The sequence below is a fragment of the Lacerta agilis genome, chromosome 5, assembly GCF_009819535.1.
Source record: "Lacerta agilis isolate rLacAgi1 chromosome 5, rLacAgi1.pri, whole genome shotgun sequence".
NCBI lineage: Eukaryota > Metazoa > Chordata > Lepidosauria > Squamata > Lacertidae > Lacerta > Lacerta agilis.
This window is the reverse complement of record NC_046316.1, coordinates 17514843-17535934: the sequence shown is the minus strand read 5'-3', so window position 1 is coordinate 17535934 and position 21092 is coordinate 17514843. Positions and strand designations below refer to the sequence as shown.

The following is a 21092-nucleotide window of genomic DNA, read 5'->3' as shown; positions in this document are numbered from 1 at the left end:
TCAGAGCCAATGTGTCCCTTGGCCACCAGATGCTAGGAGTTGAATCACAGGAAATGACCACTGACATTGGGTGAGCTTCCATCAGGGCTGCCAATCACTTGGGGCGTGAAAGCACATTTAAAACTGAAGAAGCTGCCATAAGCACCCCACACATCCACGCGCAACCACACTCATGCACACACACTCAGTCTTAACATCACCACCAATTCAACTTGAAAAGTGTGTGCTTTGCCACATTGGAGCCTGCTGTGGGTTTGCAGCTGTTTGTGCTCATTTTGATTTGCACAGTCGACAGGATGTTACCCTTCAAATCAGTGGTGTTATGTCCCTTTTCTGATGCCCAGGGTATGTGTGCATGTCTGCGCATGCAGGGCGGGGGTGAGGCGCGGAGGGTCAACAGAAGCCACAGGGCCTGGCCAACCCTCATACCGAGCATATGTGCACAGGGCACAGAGGGGTCACAGAACCCACACATCTCGTTCGAAGCCCCAGGAGCCAAGCAGAGCCATACTGCACCCTTGCCACTCATGCTGGGAGGAGCCTGGCTGGCTGATACAGCCCTTGGCAGGGAAATACCCGCTTACACTGGCAATGTGGCCATTCAGCAAGGGGGCTGGGGATGCGGTGTTGAGGCCAGGCCAGGATTCAGGGCCCAGAGACACACACCCCGGAAGCGGGCAGGATGGAACAGGGATCCGTGTTGAGGGGTGCTTGGCTCACCACCACCCCTAAAAATCGTGCGCCCGGGGCTATGGCTGTCCTGGCACACACACGCACCCAGCTACGCCCCTTGCTTCAAATAACACTGGTCTCTATGCATTTCCCCTGTAAATTTGGGTTAACCAATATGTGTGTAACCCTTGGGTTTATTCAACTAACCAAAAATGGATCAACAAGAGATAACAGTACAGGGAGTAGCACAAACATGTATCTGAATCTAGAATGTCCCACCTCCTCCCGGAGTCCAAATGAAGTATGTGCCTTTAGGCCTTACAGTTGGTTCAGGATTGCAATCAATGAGCAGGAGGCAGAATTTTGAGAGCACTGCAGTAAGGAACTCCAAACAGCAGTTGGCAGCAGAACAGCAGCAGCTGCAACTGGAGGCAATTTTAGCAGGTAGCAGCAGCCCCCAACCAATAGGAATTGCTAAACCAGGCCTTACATAAACCTCAACTAATAATAATACTAATAATAATAATAATAATACTAATAATAATAATAATTTATTATTTATACCCCACACATCTGGCTGGGTTTCCCCAGCCGCTCTGGGCGGCTTACAACAGAATACTGAAATGCAATAGTCTATTAAACATTAAAAGCTTCCCTAAACAGGGCTGCCTTCAGATGTCTTCTAAAAGTCTGGTAGTTGTTTTCTCTTTGACCTCTGATGGGAGGGCATTCCACAGGGCGGGTGCCACTACCAAGAAGGCCCTCTGCCCGGTTCCCTGTAACTTGGCTTCTCGCAGCGAGGGAACGGCTAAAAGGCCCTCAGCGCCCGGGCAGAACGATGGGGGTGGAGACGCTCCTTCAGGTATACTGGGCCAAGGCCGTTTAGGGCTTTAAAGGTCAGCACCAACACTTTGAATTGTGCTCGGAAATGTACCGGGAGCCAATGTACCAGTAGGTCTTTCAAGACCGGTGTTATGTGGTCTTGGCGGCCACTCCCAGTCACCAGTCTAGCTGCCGCATTCTGGATTAGTTGTAGGTTCTGGGTCACCTTCAAAGGTAGCCCCACATAGAGCACATTGCAGTAATCCAAACTTCCCCTCCTAGGTGGCTTTCTGTAAGTAGTAATTCAACCCATAGGAATTCGGCCCATAAAGTTGAGCCGTTCCCTATCTAAAGTATTCTACAGAATACTAATTCCGCAAAGAGAAACTCATTTCCATGCCAAATCTGTGCACTTCAGAGGTCTTTTAAGTTCAAGGTGAACCAGTTTCCAGCAGCACCCTTACTGAGGGTAGCTGGGTGATGAGATGGCACAAGTGGCAATGCAATGAAACTGATGCAGATCCTTTCTAATACCAAATCATTGCTTCTCCAGGAAGCTTCCACTTCCTTCTTTCTCAGAGCTGAACTGCATGATCAGCAGAGGTATGCAGTGAAGGTCCAGCACTACTATGCAACTGCACAGTGCAAAAATCTTATGATTGAATACTCACCCTGCATACCCTCCAAGAATACCCATATTTCACAAAAAAGTAAGCATTATGAGGCCTCTGAATTCTTCTTCTTGCTGAAACAGGGCACTAATAATCAAAAGGGAAATAGGCAGTATAATGAACTCTCGGTGACCCTTTCTGTGACTCTATTTCCAATGCATTAACATGAATTATTAACAATTTGTTGGCCTTTCACTTTCTTCCAACAAATCAATGCCCATTATGTGAACATTCTCCTTCAACTACAGCTCTCTGCTTCCTAAAAAATGGAACTGTTGTGCCTGCATTACTGATATTAATACACATCTATCACACACACACACACACACACACACACACACACACACACACTTCAAAAACATACCTTACCACAGACACACCAAGTAAGGGGGGGAGTGGACCAAAAAATAATAATAATTCATTGAAGTGGCTGGGCCCTCTCCAAGTTTTGTGGTGGCCATGCTGCAGGGTGTATTCACATCACACGCACAAGTCAGGGGGCATTCACACAATATGTCAACATGCCCTGTGGCAAATGTAAGTGATGTCAGCACTCCCCATGGCATGCATGAGTGATGCAGGGCATGCTGACACATGTTCACAGGCTTTATTGCATGCTGACACCATGCGCACACACCACAGGGCATGCGTACATGAAGTGTTGACATTGCACGGCCATGGCCCCCTCAATCGTGGGGGCAAGGCAGCGCACGTGCCTTAACAATAGCTTTTGGTTATACTGTACCATGTTACCATAGCTGCTTCACCAGAGGTTGGTTGAGAGGGCTTTTCCACCCCAGCATAACCTTCCACCTTGTGCCTCATCAACCTAGACTAGCCATGGTCATGGCAATCTCTGGTGAGTACCAAGGTGGGATTGATAACAGGGCCCTGAAGCCAACCGAACAGCCACTGATGAAGCCTTCAAAAAAACAGATCACTGCATGGTATTGGTTTTTGAGCGTCAAGACCCTGAGGCCTCCCGCTGTGCATATTACTCTGTTCAAGGTTCTGACTCGACTGAATGTCAAGAAATGTACCAATACCTATGTGGTTATTGTAGGAATGTCAGGCACGGTAACTACTCTCTGATGAAGTAACAACTCGGATATGATGAAAAGGAAGTTAAATGATCGTGCATGAATGATTTCTGGTTTCTTAAACTCTGCCCCACTCGTTATAAAACAAGAAGCTTAAAAGAAATTAAGTTAATGGTTGATGGGCAAAGTTGTTGAACTTTTTTTAGGGGCCAGCTCAGAGTTGTTGAGCTTTTTTTTGGAGGGAGAGCATTTCCTGCAGAGGCTTGGGAGGGAAGCTGCGCACCCTGGGAGGGAAGCTGTGCGCCTCGTGTGAGCAGCATGTGTGCGCTGGGCAGCCCTCTCGACAGCCCGCCAATCTCAGCCACGCAGGAGGGCGGAGCCGGCTGGCACTCAGGTGGGCTCTGCTCTGCTCGGCAGCGGCTGTCATCTGGCCTGGCTTTTTAATCCCCAGACTCTTGGCCTGGCGCCCCTGAGAGCCCGGCACCCAGGTGCCCCACACCCCTAGCACCTATGGGTAAGCCAGCCTGAATACACACTGAGTTAAATAGAAATGCATTCATTTAGACAATGACTCCAGAATGCTTCTCCTTCATAGAGTGCTACTAAATAATCTTCAGAAAGAAAGGTAGTAGTAGTAGTCATACAGAACAAACATGCAGCTGTTTCTTCTATCTATCTAGCTATCTATCTACCTACGAAGCACTGGTAAAATTAGCAATAAAATTGATAATTGTTGTCTGCCCATTATGGTCTAAATTGGATTTGACACAAAGTGACTCATACTTAGTTACTACCATCGGCAAATTCTAACCAACAAAGGTTTACAGTCCTTTATCTTAATAATGTTACTGCAACCAATATAGCCAGAGGGGGACTATTTATCATAATCTAAATCTCATAAGATAAAATGAAAGCCTATATGGGAATAGAAAAACTGTATCAGTGCGAAACAGGATGCTATTAATGAACACTGGTGAAGAATTGAGGGTTTCTGCCATCACTCACACTGCAATCCAAGGCAACAAATGGCCACTTGCACAGAGAAACTAATCTATAAAATCTCTTTGAAGCCCTGAAATCTTAAAAACGGGCTTGCAGCACTGCTACACAGCTAGCACATTCCTAGCGATCAAATGCACTGAGGTTTGGGAGCAGTATTCAACTAAGTTGTACTCGAAGTAGGCCCACTGAAATTAATGGACCTAACTTTGTCTACTCTGAGCAAAATTTCCCTTGTAGTGTAGAAAAAACAAAAATAGACTAAGGAATAAGAAAACTGCTCATATTGCAATCGTAATTCTCCTTTTTATTCATTTATCAGTTTCCCCACAAAATGCTTCCTCTTAGTATTAATGGCATCATTCTCTTAGGGCGGGGGTGGTGGGAGTAACCTAGCCTATTCTACAAGCTATTGGTAGGGCATCAAGTTTGACAGACGGCCAGTTTGTGACTCCATAAACCACTAAAGGGAAGTCTGAGCACTCAAAAATAACAGCAAGAGAATTTCCCTAATTTCTTTTAAGCTTCTTGTTTTATAACGAGTGGGGCAGAGTTTAAGAAACCAGAAATCATTCATGCACGATCATTTAACTTCCTTTTCATCATATCCGAGTTGTTACTTCATCAGAGAGTAGTTACCGTGCCTGACATTCCTACAATAACCACATAGGTATTGGTACATTTCTTGACACTGAGTCGAGTCAGAACCTTGAACAGAGTGACTTCACAATATATGTGAACCCATTGACCCAACATTGAGCAAGAACTGGCACTAAAGCATTTTCATGTTGCGTGACCGAAGACAAGACACTCCGATTAATAATTTCAGAAACAACCTAAGTATCTTGGGATAGATCAACAAAACACTTACTGAGACCAAAGCTCATAATAAGTAAATTAGAACTCAAGCCTGGAAAATGTACCTTGCTACAAGGCAGTCACGTGCTAAGTTCAGTTGAAAACATATAGTACACACGACAAGAGTGGTTTGTAAGCTAAAGTAGGTTATTATTAAACCAGCCACTTGGCTCAGAAAGTGGACTTGGAAATCATCAACCCATTCACAGAATTGCCATGTCAAGATAATTTATACTTTATTGGGTCAAATCTACCAACAGCATACAAATCAATATGGCTAACCTGATCAAAAACACCCACCCACCCCACTCACACAGGAAACCAAAGATCACCACAGCCAACCACAAATGAACAATCACACCCTACACCAATCCCGACCTCTCTCACCGCCAAAGAAGCACAAGTGAACAGCAGAGAACCTATACAAACAAAACTGACACCAAACCCTACATATGTTAAGGAAAATAGCAACATCATCACCCCACCTCACCCATCCCCCCATCCCACCCACCTCTTTCCTCCTTCTCTCCCTAATGCCTCAACAAACAAAACTGATTTGTAAAAATGTTACATGGAAAAAAAACGAGTGAGACATTCCACACACTTTTGTAAATCAAGAAAATCTTTAATTTAAAAAAACAGCCATGTATTTTAAAAAATCATATCTGTTGTCTCATTTGATTACATCAGTTCTTCTGATGCTAAAACTATAAAGATACCATTCCATTATGTGACCTATTTATTCATTTCCAGTTTTCAACCCTGTTCGTGTTTCCACCCAATGGGCTCACAAAATGGCTTTCAGCAAAAAAGAAAGACCTTGGCAACATCCCCTTTCCTGTAGGCCTGACAAAATCAACAGGTCTTGACTTGTTTCCTTCAAGCAAGGAATTAGCATAATCCTAACTTGGTGCTGTGAGCCAAACATTGTTCATTTCTATCTCCTAAACATCCTTTTTTCCAATCACATAGGTAAGAAGGAACCCACATAGCACAGAAACTGTGAGTGCGTGGAAATGGTGCTCTTTACACACACAAACACATTGGTATCTCTATTAGGGTGCCACACACAGAGACATGCATGCACAAAGTAAAGAGCCCATTTTGTCCTGACATCAATTGTGCCCTTTTCCTCCATGAGTGAATGATAGCTGTTTACATACTTGGGAGAAAATAAGGAATTTACTCTGAAACACAATTGACTTGGGGGCTCGCCCTGCCTCTGTTGACCCTCAGTGTTTTGGGGAAAATGGGATTTGCCCTGTTCACATCTACTTTGCAACAACCACAGTGAATTCATTTTATCAGTCAGAACCTGTTCTTTTAAAAATCCATAGAATATCCAATACAGACTATAATAATGTGACCATTAATGGAAGATATTGAGAATTCAGACCACTTCTACATGCATTCCCTAACCCTTTTGACCCGCAAAGTCCCTTCCTGGGACCCAGCTCATGGGCAATAACACTTGGCTAAGAAGAAGCGGGGTTTTGTTTGTTTGTTTGTCGTCTGATTTCCTGGAAAGATATGAGCATGTTCTTTTGTGTGCAGTGAAGAAAAAGCAGGGGCTTTGGGACTGTCAGATGGTTTTTGGATCAATCCTTCTTCTGTGTTGTTTTGATTCCTGTTCCATGTCCCTGGAAAGTTGTATCTACAGCTATATTTTGGTGTTTTGGAATTTGTTATCTGTGCTCAATTCAGACATACACCATCAGTGCACTGAAACCACCGGCTTTAGCTAAAATCTTAAAAAAAAAATGCATCTGAAGGCAAGCCTTAGTTAAGAAAACCCCCAGCTGCTCTCCTATGCTACCCATAGGTGTCACTAATCTTCATTGTTGAAAACAACAGCAAAGGAGCAGGCAATTCCAGACCAAGGGCTTGCCTGTTTGGTTTCCCCAGTTTCCTTTGGCATCGCAGCCATAGGTCATCAGTTCAGCAGCAATGTTAAGCTGCATCTGCCTTGTTAAAACAGAGAATCAGCAAGGTTCCCACAATAGCTCATGTCTCTGTGTTAACCGCTGACAAATAAGCTTCTCTGCCAAACAGCTTTGATTAATTAGGAGCAGGCTTTGCAAAGGCTCTTATTAAGAAAGTTTCCTTTCAGCGCTGTGAAAAAGAGGCACTCGAAGTGACTTGATAAACTTAGCACTGAGCTGTACAGAAGAATCTGCATTATAATGAGGGCAATGTGACTTACTTGCAAAGGATTGGCGAGAGGTCTGACCGACAATGCAGAGTGCAAGAGGGAATAATAGTTGTTCAACAACTCCTCATAAAATTGTCCTAGTAAATTAACTGTTCACGTGAGTAAAAGGCTAAAAGCCAATTTTCACACATGCAAAGCCGTCACTAATTTTTTTCCCTTGTGACCATTCCAAAGTTTACAATTAAGAAATGCCAGTGTAAACAGAGCTGTACCCCCGCCAGACATCATTATTGGTCACTGTGGCCTGTAACTACATATATTTTATTTGTTTTCATTACTTCTATATTCCACTTTTCCTCCACGGAGCTCAAGGTGGTGTATATGGTTCTCCCACTATTTATTTTATTCTCACTGGGTAGTTTAAGGTTGAGAGGCAGTAACTGGTCCAAGGTCGCTCAGTGATTTTCATGGCTGAGTGGGGGTTTGAACCCTGGTCTCTCAGGTCCTAGCCCAAGACATTAGACACTACACCTCACGGGCTTTCACAACCCAGTTCAGGTTAACTTTATCTATTTGATACCTTGCTCCAGAGACATTAACATGGAGAGAGTGAAAAGCAACTAGTTAATATTTACAGGTAGGTAGTAGGTGTGCCGTTTGTCAAAACAAAATAAATAAATAAATAAATGTTAATATTTGTGGGACTAGATACAACATTCCTGGCTGCGTAACCTAAAATAACCTCAAAAGGAAGATGAGGAGTAGTAGTTTTCCACACCCCTTCTGAGCTTCCCTTCCCATGAGATTATCTGCATGTGAAAGGTCTCAGATGTAATCTTCAGTATCTTCAGGTAAGGGTGAGAAAGATTTCTGCCAATTACAGCAGACCTTAAAAAGGTAAAGGGACCCCTGACCATTAGGTCCAGTCGTGTCCGATTCTGGGGTTGTGGCGCTCATCTTGTATTACAGGCTGAGGGAGCCGGTGTACAGCTTCCGGGTCATGTGGCCAGCATGACTAAGCTGCTTCTGGCAAACCAGAGCAGCACACGGAAATGCTGCTTACCTTCCCGCCAGAGCGGTCCCTCTTTATCTACTTGCACTTTGATGTGCTTTAGAACTGCTAGGTGGGCAGGAGCTGGGACCGAGCAACGGGAGCTCACCCCGTCGCAGGGATTCAAACCGCCAACCTTCTGATCAGCAAGCCCTAGACTGTGGTTTAAACCACAGCAGACCTTACTGAGAGCCAAATTCACTAACCAGAATTATGCTAGATCAGGGGTGTAGCAAGGTAAATTGGTACCCGGGGGCAAAAAAAATTGTCACACACACACACACACCCCGGGCATGGGAAGGTCAGGTGGTACCTGGTGCGGAAAATTTATTGTCAACCCCCCCATTGATCCCCCCCCCCCGCAAAAAATGGTTTTACATTATTTCATATTTTCTTACAAAGGAATAATAACAAGTAATAATAATAATAAACTTTTATTTATATCCCACCCTCCCCGGCCAAAGTCGGGCTCAGGGTGGCTAACATCAGATACATAACATTGGTATAAAATCAAACAATAATTAAATTACCTCCTAAAAACATCTCAAAATCAAATTAAAGTCTAATTAGATGGCTTTCCACAGGGTTAGGGATGGGAACAGTAAGTGTTCTCTAAACTGAAATTTCAGCCTTTATAGGAAAACAGCCAAGTGAACAGCTATTTTGGTGGAGGAGGGTCAAGATATTAACCGATATGCATGAAATTTCATATATAGCTATATAATCCCTAGTATAGTAAGATAAGACCTTCGGAGCAGGCATTTAAAAAAAAAAATTCAAAAAAATTTTTCCTTCATAATTTGTCACCCCCTCCATTATGGAAACCGGGGCGGACCGCCCCCCGCCCCCCCTTGCTACGCCCCTGTGCTAGATATCTGCCATCCCAGATGTAGCAATGGTTTCTTAAATCTACCAACTATGGCAGTTGGTCAAGTGTCAGGATGTCCTGTCACCTGTGTGATCCACTTCCACCTCCTTCTCGGGCTCCTTGCCCCCCACCTCCTTCATTCTTTCCTTTTCCATTTGAGAATCTTCTGCTTCCTCCTAGCAGCACTCTGGAAGCAGAGGAAGCTTGTCAGTCATTGAAAAGCAAGTCATTGGCAGGGGGGGGGGTGGAAATAGAGAAGCCAAATGTGGAAAGTCTTATTTAAAAGAATCCGTAACTTCGACAAACAAGCTCTCTGCAGCATTGCAGCAAATGTCACATGAGAAAGCTGGCATGAACACAGAGGGGAAGTTCTAAAGAGCACTTCACATTGTTACTGTTGCTAGGGAAACCACTCCCTTGGTATCCAAGTGTTCACTAGATCTGACTCACTTCTCTCTATCTGAGCACGAGTCTCAGGGAGTGGGGTTGAACATACAACAACAACAACAACAACAACAACAACAACAACAACAACAACAGAAATCGCCTGATATTGCGAATAAAATATTTGATACATATTTGACTGTCAAACCATATATTCTTGGGCCTTCCCTTTGTTGTAAGAATTTTAAGGTATTTTATTGATAGTTGTCAAGAGTTTGAAGAGTCAGAGTGAGTATCACAGTCATCAGGGAATGCCACCGAAACGGCCTCCCCATAGTGGTGTATCCTTCACAAATATAAAAAGCTATTGAGCATTGTATAGGGATTGGCTATCACAAATCGACACCACATTTCTGGCTGCTGGCAAGTACTTCTAAACGTTACAGACCAGGCAGAGATCGCTTGATATGGGAAGCTATTTTCAGCACCATTCCCATGGCAACTCTGAAGTGTACACCAGCATATTGCAAATATGAAGGCAGATTTATATAAAAAAAATACAAAAAAACACAACCATGTGAATTGAAATTGCTAGGCGATACTGAGTGAAAACTGGAGTGCATAGCTACTGACATGTAAAAAAAAAAGAGATGCAGAGAAGAACGAAGTAAACATGGAAGAGTGTGAACTTACTCTTCACATAGTTCAGACATTCAAGTTATTATATGGCAGGGCACAGGAACAAGCTAGGAATTGTACACCTACCCCCCCCCCCACAAGCATAACCTTTAATGCTAGCACATAAATACTTTGATTAGTAGTTCCTGCTCCCAATATCACATCAACCCCTTTTCACAACAGATTGGCTTGTGTAGGTATTTGCATATGCAAGGATCATGTGCGACATGGGACAGTGTGCAGATCTTCACTCCTGTGTGCTGTTGCATGTGGAATCTTTGAGTTGACTGCATGTCCTGAGAAGTACAGCTTCCTTATCTTAAAGCAGGCATAGGCAATCTCAGCCCTCCAGGTGTTTTGGGACTACAGCTCCCATCATCCCTAGCTAACAGGACCAGTGGTCAGGGATGATGGGAATTGTAGTCTCTAAACATCTGGAGGGCCAGGTTTGCCTATGCCTGTCTTAAAGCTCTGCCATGTGTAGCTCCTCAGTATCAGGGAAGGGTTTGGGGATATGCGTTTATATATTTTAAAAACCATTAACTATCTACTCCCAACCGTACATGAGGCATATATAAGGCTGTATTGTGCATCATTAATTTTATGTTTGGGACAAGGCAGAGGCAACACTGCTGTAATTACCGCTTTCCAGTTAATTATGCCTGTCAATGCACATCCCTACAAAAACCCAGAAATGTATTGTGAAATATTTTGATGGGAAAATACATCTGAAGAGTCATTGTAAGGTTGCAGTTCATGCCTCCTGTGGCCGTCACAGGTTGCCATTGACACCACATTGTGGCAGAGGTTATTATCATATACTCATAAATATCTACTTTTTGGAGGAACGTGCTTTAAATGGTACACACTTAATAGGCTCATGATCTGGGAAGTGGGGCCCTAGGGGTGGGGTCACAAGCCCTGGGACTCTTCAACTACCTGAACCTATAAAACCGCCTTACTTTACTTTAGGCTCATCAACTGCAGTTAAGGATGGGTGAGCAACCTGGTGCTCACCCAGGGAAATCAACCAGGCCCTCTGAGAAATCCTGTTCGCAAAACCTTCAAGGAGTTTAAAGGTAAAGGTAAAGGGACCCCTGACCATTAGGTCCAGTTGTGTCCGACTCTGGGGTTGCGGCGCTCATCTCGCGTTACTGGCCGAGGGAGCTGGCGTACAGCTTCCGGGTCATGTGGCCAGCATGACAAAGCCGCTTCTGGCGAACCAGAGCAGTGCATGGAAACGCCGTTTACCTTCCCGCCGGAGTGGTACCTATTTATCTACTTGCACTTTGACGTGCTTTAGAACTGCTAGGTGGGCAGTTTACAAGTGACCAAAAAGAACATTCAGAGGGTCCAGTGGAAGCCAGCTTCCTGGTGCCTTCCCTCATCCCCAGAGAAAGACAGCAACAACCCTCACGTTGGAGAGGTGGCAGAAGGCAACAGCCAGTAGAGGGCTCCAACCAAGAGGGACTTCTTTTTCTGCGGACTGTTGAGAGCATTAAAGAGTGGGTTTTCAGGAGGCAAAAAAAAAAAGGCGTTAAGACACGGCTTGGGAAAGGGCAGGCCTGTGCCTAGAAAGCACAGAGGAAAATTAGTGTGGATGAAACCTAATTCTCAGTGGTAAAGTGTCATTTGTAGTTCAAATCCCATGATAAGCGATAGCAAAGATGCTCAGTGTACCAAGGCACCCTTGTTCCCTGAGGGAAGGGAACAGGGTGGCAGCTAATGGAGAACTGGGTGTGCGAGCAAAATTGACACAGTGGTGTGTTGTGCCTGCTGCTGGAAGGCACGCAGTAACTGGATATCTCCCCTCTGTCTCCCCAAGATCCAGAGTGTGAATTGCTCACAGCACCCGGAGGAAGGGTAAATAGATAAATCCAATAAATTGCTAGAGTAGCTGCATACCCAGTTTCCAGGTAAGAAAATGAAACTTAAGTTTGGAGGGCTTTTTTTAATCAGTAAGCTGAATTTAGTCCCTATCAGGGAGAAAAAGGATAGTGTGGGTGTTCAAAAGATCTGAAACCACAGACTTGGAATCACAAAGTGAATGAAAGGTGTCAAAACCACCAGCAATTTATGCTCCTACTATAACTTCCCACTTATTCAAAATAAGCACCATTTCATTTTATGAGCTGCTATTTGTTCTGCTTCATAAAACACAAGGTTCCCCCCTCCCTGCTGAAAACCACAGTGGCCTGTTTTTGTCGTTTGTACTATTGGGAAACAGTTCTATTTAAGGGAGAAATTGGCTGCCTTTGAGTTTCCAGAGTTAAGTCTTGTTGACATGTCCGTGTTGTCCTCTTAGTCTTGTTGATATGCTTGCTTCGAAGAATGGCATGCATTTTTGCAATATCACCATTCTTGCTACATTTTAGCACTCCTGCACCAAGTCTGCTACCCACCCATCTCGAGTAAAGGCATAATAGAACCGAGCGATATCAGATAATACTTAGAGTAAATCCCAGTTTAAGATGGGCCAACCCATTATACAATGAGACCTAAAGCAAAATTTCAAAAACATTGAGGGACTAACTGAAGTAGCCACCTGAGATTACTGTAGGAATAGCAGTGCCAAAATAATCCAATAGAAATAAATCACTGGGGTTTTCTGTGGAAGTTTGCTACTTGGGGATAAAGAAGAAGAAGATAGAATTCTAGCTATAAGCTTCCCACATCAATAGTCACCACCCCTTAGGATGCCAGTTGACCTGTTTGCAACTCATGAGCACCCTACGTAACTGCTTTTTTAAAAAATGAAATAAAAAATAAAACAAAACTGTCCAAGAGATCTCCTACTTGGTCTGAGTTTGTGACATTCCATAATTTAAATATATGAATTTATTAAATCACCATGACCATCATCATCCACCGAGAGTTCTCAAAACCCATCCACCATGATGACAGTGTTTGAACAATGTAACATCCAACTTCAGCAACACAATAAAATGGCAGTTTCCAAAAACTGATTGGAAAATGCTGCAAGCATCTCTCTTCAAACAAAACTAGACATAAGACAGTATTTAACTAGGTTTGGAGACACATGTCGGAAGAACCCAAACACTAATTTGGTACTCACCTTATTTTAAAGGGGAAAGTGGCAAGATCGATGACAAAAACTGCAGAGGGAAATAGCTCCAAGTCCACCTTCTAGAAAGGTCTGGATGGCAGAACCACCGTGCAATGCTGCTGTAAAGAAATGTAAAGTAAGTTCTGTTTTCTGTTATCCATCTTATATTTGTAGGTTTTGTTTTCATGCATTTGATTTTATTTCAAAATGGGTGCGTGGCTGGCAACTGTGGCTGATGCTAAAAGCAAAAACCACTCAGATTTGAAAACTTCTCAACATTCAAAGTTTTGCTCATCAACTGTGAATGGTTTGTGAATGTTTGAAGGGCCAGCTTTCCATGCAGTAAACACATATGTAGCACTTACATTTGATAGTGTTGTGCATGTCATGACCCAGTCCCAGATGTTTTGCACAGGGATTCAGAGGCACAAAAATCACAGATGTGGGACAGTCACAGTCTACCTTAGGAGTACCACCAACTTCAAGGTGACCCAGTGTCCAATCCAACAGTAGGCCACACAAAGAAGAGGACTAAAGCTGATTCGCCTCTCAAAAACCAGAGGTACAGTCTCAAAGAAGGGAACTAGAATCCACAGCTCCACCATCTCACTTCCATAACCCAGCAGAGGACCTACCCCAAGGCCACCTATATTTTGTAATCTTCCATTTCCTTACGTAATAAACAAAAAAAAAGTAGCGTTTGCTCTTAGAAAGGGCATTCTGGCCATTCCTTTCCCTAATACATCAAAACTATTATAGCCTCAAAGTGACAAAGAAATATTTAATTTGTTGTACAACAAATTTAAAGTCATCCCCACCAATTAAAATAACCTCTACTGAGTAAATGTCTAAAGCCTGAGTTTTGTCATCAATCAATTAAACTGATTAAAACTTGTAGTCCTCAATACAAGCATTAAATATGTTTTCTGGAGGTGTCAATGTGAGACATATTGGTGAGGAGATGTAAACATCTGTTTAAAAAAAAATACAGTGATATTTAAAAGGTGGAAAAAAAACAGCAAAGGTTCTTGTGGAACCTTAAAGACTAAGAGTCCACTTTATCGATTCATGGAGAGTTTCTAGACCTAGATCTGCTTTTCTGTAATAATGCCAGGGAATGAGCCCAAGAAACATTTGTTCAGCCTCTTCTTCAAGGCAGCCTTTTAGACTCTTGAAAACTGCTATTATGGCTCCCCTTAAATTTCCTCTCTCTGTATTAAACACACCCAGGCACACCGAGCAATTTTTCTCATGAGTTCCAACCCTTTAATCATTGTTGTTGCATTGGTCAAATTTCTCTTCGATTTCTTGCTCTTCTTAAAACAAAAATGGTCATGTAGCTCTAACCAAGACATGGCCAGCTTTATTTGCTCTAGCTTTGAAGCTTGTTTTTGTCTTTGTTTTTTAGACTGTTACCCGTGCACTTTCCTTTCCCACTTCTCCTGCTTCCTTTGTTCTCTCTTTAGCCCCTCTTACATTTTATTCTTACTGAGATATTTAATTGCCTATATTTGATTTGCTTTAGTAACATTTCAGCACGTCGCAGATAAAAATAGGGACCACCCTTTTGTTTACTGTACCGTCCTTATTCTCTGCCTGATCCTAGTAATAGGATATTTCTAGATAATACCGAAGCATTCGTGCATCATCACCACCACCATCATCACCATAATTTATTTATATGCTGCCCATCTGACTGGGTTGCCCCAGCCACTCTGGGCAACTTCCAACAAACAGTTAAGACATCAAACATTAAAAACTTCCTGAAACAAGGCTGCCTTCAGATGCAGGGTGCTCCACGGGGCAGATGCCACTACCGAGAAGGCCCTCTGCCTGGTTCCCTGTTACCTCACTTCACACAATGATTGAACCACCAGAAGGCCCTCGGAGCAGGATCTCAGTGTCCAGACTGAATGATCAGGCTTGTGGCTGGAGAGCGAAGCATTACCTTCTCCCCACACCTTTTTATCAACATGTTTAGTGTCACATCCTGCTAAGGCTATAGTCCTGCACTCTTACATAGAAATATGGAGGACAGCAAGACAGTAATCCAGGTGTACATACCAGGAAATAAAAACGTAAGTGGAGTAAGATGCGGGTCATTCGGTTTTATTGAACATGCATAAAAGAGATCTCTCCTGTATCAGGAAAAGGATATGATATTCATAAGGCTAGTCCTGTATCTGCTAAATCTTTTTTATTCATAAACGAATCCTACCATATCATGTGGGCTGTGTTCTGGGAAGCTCTTACTCAAAGTTTGAAGTTAGTCTTTTCATAGATCCTAAGGAATATGAAATTTATCTTTAGTGAGATAAGGTATAAAGGTAAAGGGACCCCTGACCATTAGGTCCAGTCGTGTCCGACTCTGGGGTTGCTGCACTCATCTCGCATTACTGGCATATATTGGTATAAATACAATAGGATGCTTAATGTGTAGGGGATGAACTGTAAAAGTGGGTGGGTATTAGTACATTTACTGCTAAAAGCACCTTATTAGTCCCTGGTTTAAACAAGTCAACAAAAACTAATAATAAAAAGGAGAAGATGGAGATCACATCTATTCTGATCTTGAGAAACGGTATATATTCTGGATTAGCCACAATCCATATCTATCCTGTATCCACTGTGTAATGTCTTATGAAGCGCTGCATTCTGATGCATTTCTCCCAAACTAGCTTCAATCTGAATTGAGAAAAAGAGTTGCATTTCAAGCCAATTAGGTATACACAGCCTAGATCTGGTCATTCTAGTGGTGTCATACATCCTGCAGACAGTGGCAGAGCTTCATGCTTCGGCACCAGGGGGTGGAGAGCAGGCGGGGCGCCCAGTGGGGGTGGGGCAGCTGCGGTGGCACCCCACTGGGATCGCGCTGATGGGAGCGGGGCGCTCCCCCGCACTCCTCTTCCTCCGCCAGTGCTAGCAGAGGCTGTTGTTTTTACTGCCTGATTGTCTTTTGTGCCTGGAGAGGGCTCTGAGGTTTGGAAACACACACACACACACACACACACACAGAGAGAGAGAGAGAGAGAGAGAGAGAGAGAGAGAGAGAGAGAGAGAGAGCTCAGTGTTGTATGTTCCAACTAAGATGTTCCGGTTTCAAGTCCTAGAGTCCCCGACACGCCTACTTAGCCACAAAGGGAAAGGATTAGCACGCAAGTTTTGTTTCGCTTTGCAAGTCCAGAGCTCCTCCGGTTAACCACAAGTTGCAGCATGTGATCCCCACGCAGTGGAAACCTGTGGGTGTCATGGTTTCCTCCCATCCATTGCCCATGCTGCAATACATTCTCAGCAGTATAAATAAACAAAGCCATAACTATGACACCTACAGTAAATGGTACTGTGGCCTAATAACAGCTAAAAGGAGCAGACATGAAATCAAAAACACAAATGTCTCCTTTGAATTTATTAAGACACTTTCTGTGAGGTAAATACACATACTTATAAGTCCCAATTTAATTTGTATTTATTTCCCTTTAAGGTATATTGGTGAAGTTTAAACACAGAAAACATATTCGTGACTAGAAATTTAAACTAGTTTCCAACGTAGTTGGTGCCCAACCAAGATAACCTGGGAAATGTGGTACTATGAAGGGGCGCAAAAGAAAAAGACTTCACCCCCAGTGCCAAAACTAGCATTGCTAGTTGCTGGGGGGAAACCATGCCAGTTAAACCCATTTTAAAGCAGTATCAAAGTGGTTTAAATTTATGGTGCAGAAGACCCTAAACAGAAAAAATGGTGCTGCTATTGTAATGCTATCCTTTCCATTATGTGCTTGATTATTACATGATTGTAAACATTTTGGTGTGGGGCTTACCAGTAACTGGAGACAAAATGTGTATACAAATCCAAAGCACAAAACTGATTTTTAAAAATGGGAAAGCGTTTTAGATCTGTTTTTCATTTGGCTCCACAGGCCTGTTTTCAATTGGGCTCTGTTTCTCAGCTGCTAGAGACCAGACAAGAAGTTGGAGATCCATAATCTGATAGTGAAATTGTTTTTTCCTTGGGTTTTCTGTATGTTTGTTTACTTTAAAACAGACACCGAGTATCCCAAATTTGATTCTGGCAATGGCACTGTGGAAGGGTGTTTAACTCATTCCATCTCGAGTCATTTCCTCAGTGAAGAAAGCACTCCAACCTACCCCTCAAAACTGATGTTAGTCAATGAGGGGAGTATATGCACTTTTAAGATGTGCTGTGTAGTAGATTCTACTATACAGAATCGTATAGAAACGTAAGGAAACATAGAAACGTATGCAAACCTGCAAATTACACACAACTTTTCTTATCGAACAGAATGAGAAAAAACAACAACCCAAATCGCAAATATGTGTAGAGCAAAGTTGGTTGCCAAAGCAAATATTTTAGTCAGTAAAGATAGCTGTGGGAATAGACAACCACTGATATAAAAATAGAAAAATATACACTGATTATCAGGGGATTAGAGACTTTGCATTGAGACTGAGCAAAGAAGCCACACTCTCAGTTTAACCCGTTGTCCTTTGCCTGTGACAAGGATATGCATTTTAACTCTGTCACGCCTTTTAGGTGCACTGAATACAAAGCCAGTCATGAGTTTCAAGTTATCTAGTCTTCACCAATATGTTTACACTCTTTCCTTTTATTAATGATAACAAAGGAAGTGACTCTACCCCCAAAATTAAGGCAAGCAGCAAGTCCCCAGAGGCTGGGCAGGATTAACACGAAGCATACAAAAGCTTTGCTCTAGGGGAATCTTCATGGAGAAAACACCACCTAATTGGCATTTAGAAGAAGCATTTGAAAACTTCATTTTTTGCCAGCACCTTTAACAGAAAGCCAAGTGTTATTTTCTCATAGGAGCTTCTTTGTGGGCAGTGAGGGATTCACCCGAACCAACCATTTTGCACAACAGTCCAAGAGTGTGTGAGGGAGTTTCTATCTGTTTCTCCCACAGCCTTTTCTGTCATGAAGTAACAGTGGCAATTGCACCTCCCGTTGGAAATTGCCCCAGGGGCCATCTGAAGGTTCCTCTCATTTTTACTAGTAGAGGTGTGGTGTGGTGGCACCCAAACAAGGCGCACAAAGCCACTCTTATTCATATGGTTGTTGATTAGGATTTATATCATGACTCCTAGGGGCCAAGGCAGTTTTGGCTCCCTGAATATTTTTGAGGGTGCCGGGGCCCCCTCAATATTCAGAGAATGTCACATGACATCGCATCGGGGTGCCCAATCCTCTGAAGAAGCTGGTGCCTCTGTATTCATGGGTGGAAAACTGTTTTTGCAATCCCAGTTGTACAACAAAACATACACTCAGCTCCTTTGGGTCTTTGTACATAAGAGTAGCCTGTTGGTTCAGACAAGTGGGCCATCTAGTCATGACTCCAGTTCTCAGAGAGGTTCTGGCTCCCACCCGACACACACAGACAAAGGCTCTTACTTGGAAGGAAGAAAGAAAATTTTATGCAGGCAAGGAGTGATACAGGCTCAGCAGCAGAGACATTGCTCAGGAGACACAATTCAGGAGTTCAAGGACTGGAGAGAAGTGACAAAGATGTCCCAACAAAGTGACGGAGTGTCCCAACAAGTTCCCCCACCCTTCCTGCTAAGCTTTTAAAGACAATGCATGCCGTCTTTCCACCTAGTGGGAATACCGGGGTGGTAAGTGCACACTCTGTCAGCACTAGTGGGTCTGCTCCGAACTGCAGAGGTGGTGCCTGGTTCTAGATGACAAGACTGTACCCTCCTGCTCAGATGCCTATTCGATCACTACCACCACCTCTTCAACCTCCCCTCCCTCCAAGCCCTCCCCAGCCTCCACTGAGAATTGCCGCTCAGCAAGAAGGACAGAGGGGAGAGCTGACATCCGTTCTCCCCCTTACAAACTGACTAAGTGAGGGTGGAAAGGAGAGATCTTTCCTCCTCCAGCCAAGATTCACCCAATTCAGTCCTCCATTTCCTCCTCCTCCATCAGAGCCTGCCAACCCAATCCAAAACCCTGACAGTGCTGCAGTGCTCATAATTCACAAAACATGGTACACTCTAATGTAGAAATCAAATATGATTTCTATGCACACTGGCTCTCAAGAAGGAATTTTTGTGGAAAGTGTTACGTCAGGATAGTAAAAACACACATTGGTTTTGTGAAGAAAATCACTAATCATTTCATGCAGTAAGGATTTGTGACGTCAGTGAAGCTGGTGGCAATGCTGACATCACAAAGGCTGAGCAATTGTGATGACACAGGGTAGCTCAGGGAACAGAACAGGCAGTAGGATGGCATGACCCTGAGGAAAGAGTTGAGTAGAAAGAAATCTGATCAGGAAAGGGAGAAAAAGAGGTGAGACTGAAGGAAGGATGGGACATGGAAAAAGAAACAGTGGAATGTGGCTAAGAGAAGCTGGCAGGAAGGAAAGGCTACACAGAGGAGTTTGATAGCGGTGGTCATGAATGATAAAGTACAGAGGTCACCTGAAACTTCTACTGTGGCTAATAGCACTTTTCCTGAGTATTCACATTTCACATACAGTACTTCAGTTGTCAATGTGACAACCCTGTATTACTATCTTCATATTGCAGAGGAGGATGTGGCCTACAGCCACCTAGTGAGTTCTTAGCCAAGGTGGTAATTTGAAGTGGGGACTTCCCAAAACAAGCTTTGAGCTGCTGCATTACACCAGAATGCCTCGAGCTGCAGTTGGGAAGCACATTTCTTAGAGATATTTACTGCAAAATCTACATGGTTGTGTTTTTTCTCCCCCACCTGAAACTTGCCGTGTCTATTTCTCCATGGAACCCATGCAGCCCTTTGAAAGAAACACACCAGCTTGGAAATTTGCCCACAAGAGAGTGATACTCCCAACTGATTGTAACATGGGAAGCTGCCTGTCTTATACGGTGTCAAGTCATTGGTCTGTCCAGCTCAGGACTGCCTGCACGAGGTATGGGGAGCCTGCAGCCTTCCGGATATAGTCAACAACAGTGACCATCCCCTGGTTGATGACCATCATGCTGGATTTGCAAATCAATAGGAAACTCTTTATACTGCGTTTGCACATAGAATATGCCCAGACCCATCTGCAGTCCAATGGAAATTCCGTGTCAGATAATTAGCAGACAAACTGATGTGGAACGGGTTTTCCAAGGTAGGAAGCTTTAGAATAAGGGCACATTTGACTGTTCATTTAACACGGTGGTTTTCACAGTTTAGAGAACTGAAATTCCTTTTAATTGTTTCCCCCGTCAAGCCAAAGTTCCTTTTCCGCCCCCATTCATCCCAGGCCCTACCTGGTAATGAGATGCAGTGAGTGGGCACAAGCTGTAGCACAGAAAGAAATGCTGGCAATGTCTTCAAGAGTGTCAGCCTCCCCCCCTAAAGCTCCCACCTCACCCACCCACACATCACAGCCACTCATCTGACATCACGAGAAGCTGGTGTTGGTTTTGTTCCTCTGTGTAATTTCCCCTTTCTTTTTTACTTTGTGGAGCACAGCGAAAAAGAAAAAAAGAAAACAAATTGCTAAGCAGTTAGTATCTGCACAAAGCAAACTGCGATGCATTTGCTATGCTCCACGGCGCTGCCTATGACTAGATAGCTTTCTAAGTGGCAACGTGGGAACCACAAGGCTCCAGTCCCTAGGTTTTTCTGCTTCACACATCAAAGGCTAAAGAAACATGAAATGGAACAGCAATTCTATGTGTTCCTTCGTAGTTGCACAAAGCTAAACACGGTGTGATGCAGGTCCCCCTTCCTGCCTCTAACTCTCGGAAGGATGAGAAGTATGCGGCTAATGGTAGAGGGAGAAGAAGCAAAGGGTTGTTTATTTTGCCCCCAATACTTAATTT

The 21092-nt window shown here is 43.6% G+C and overlaps 1 protein-coding gene across 2 annotated transcripts in view; it reads left to right on the top strand.

Moving 5' to 3' along the window:
* RASGEF1A (RasGEF domain family member 1A) overlaps nt 1–21092 on the top strand; it is a 222108-nt gene that overhangs the window by 110163 nt on the left and 90853 nt on the right. Inside the window, exon 1 of one of the 2 annotated variants that reach the window (XM_033148743.1) lies at nt 13287–13398. The exons of the other annotated variant lie outside the window; for it this stretch is intronic. Within the exon in view, the coding sequence (XP_033004634.1) occupies nt 13357–13398 (42 nt within the window). The 5' untranslated portion in view covers nt 13287–13356. Of the gene's footprint in view, nt 1–13286; nt 13399–21092 lie in introns of those variants that run through there. 2 annotated transcript variants of the gene reach the window in all.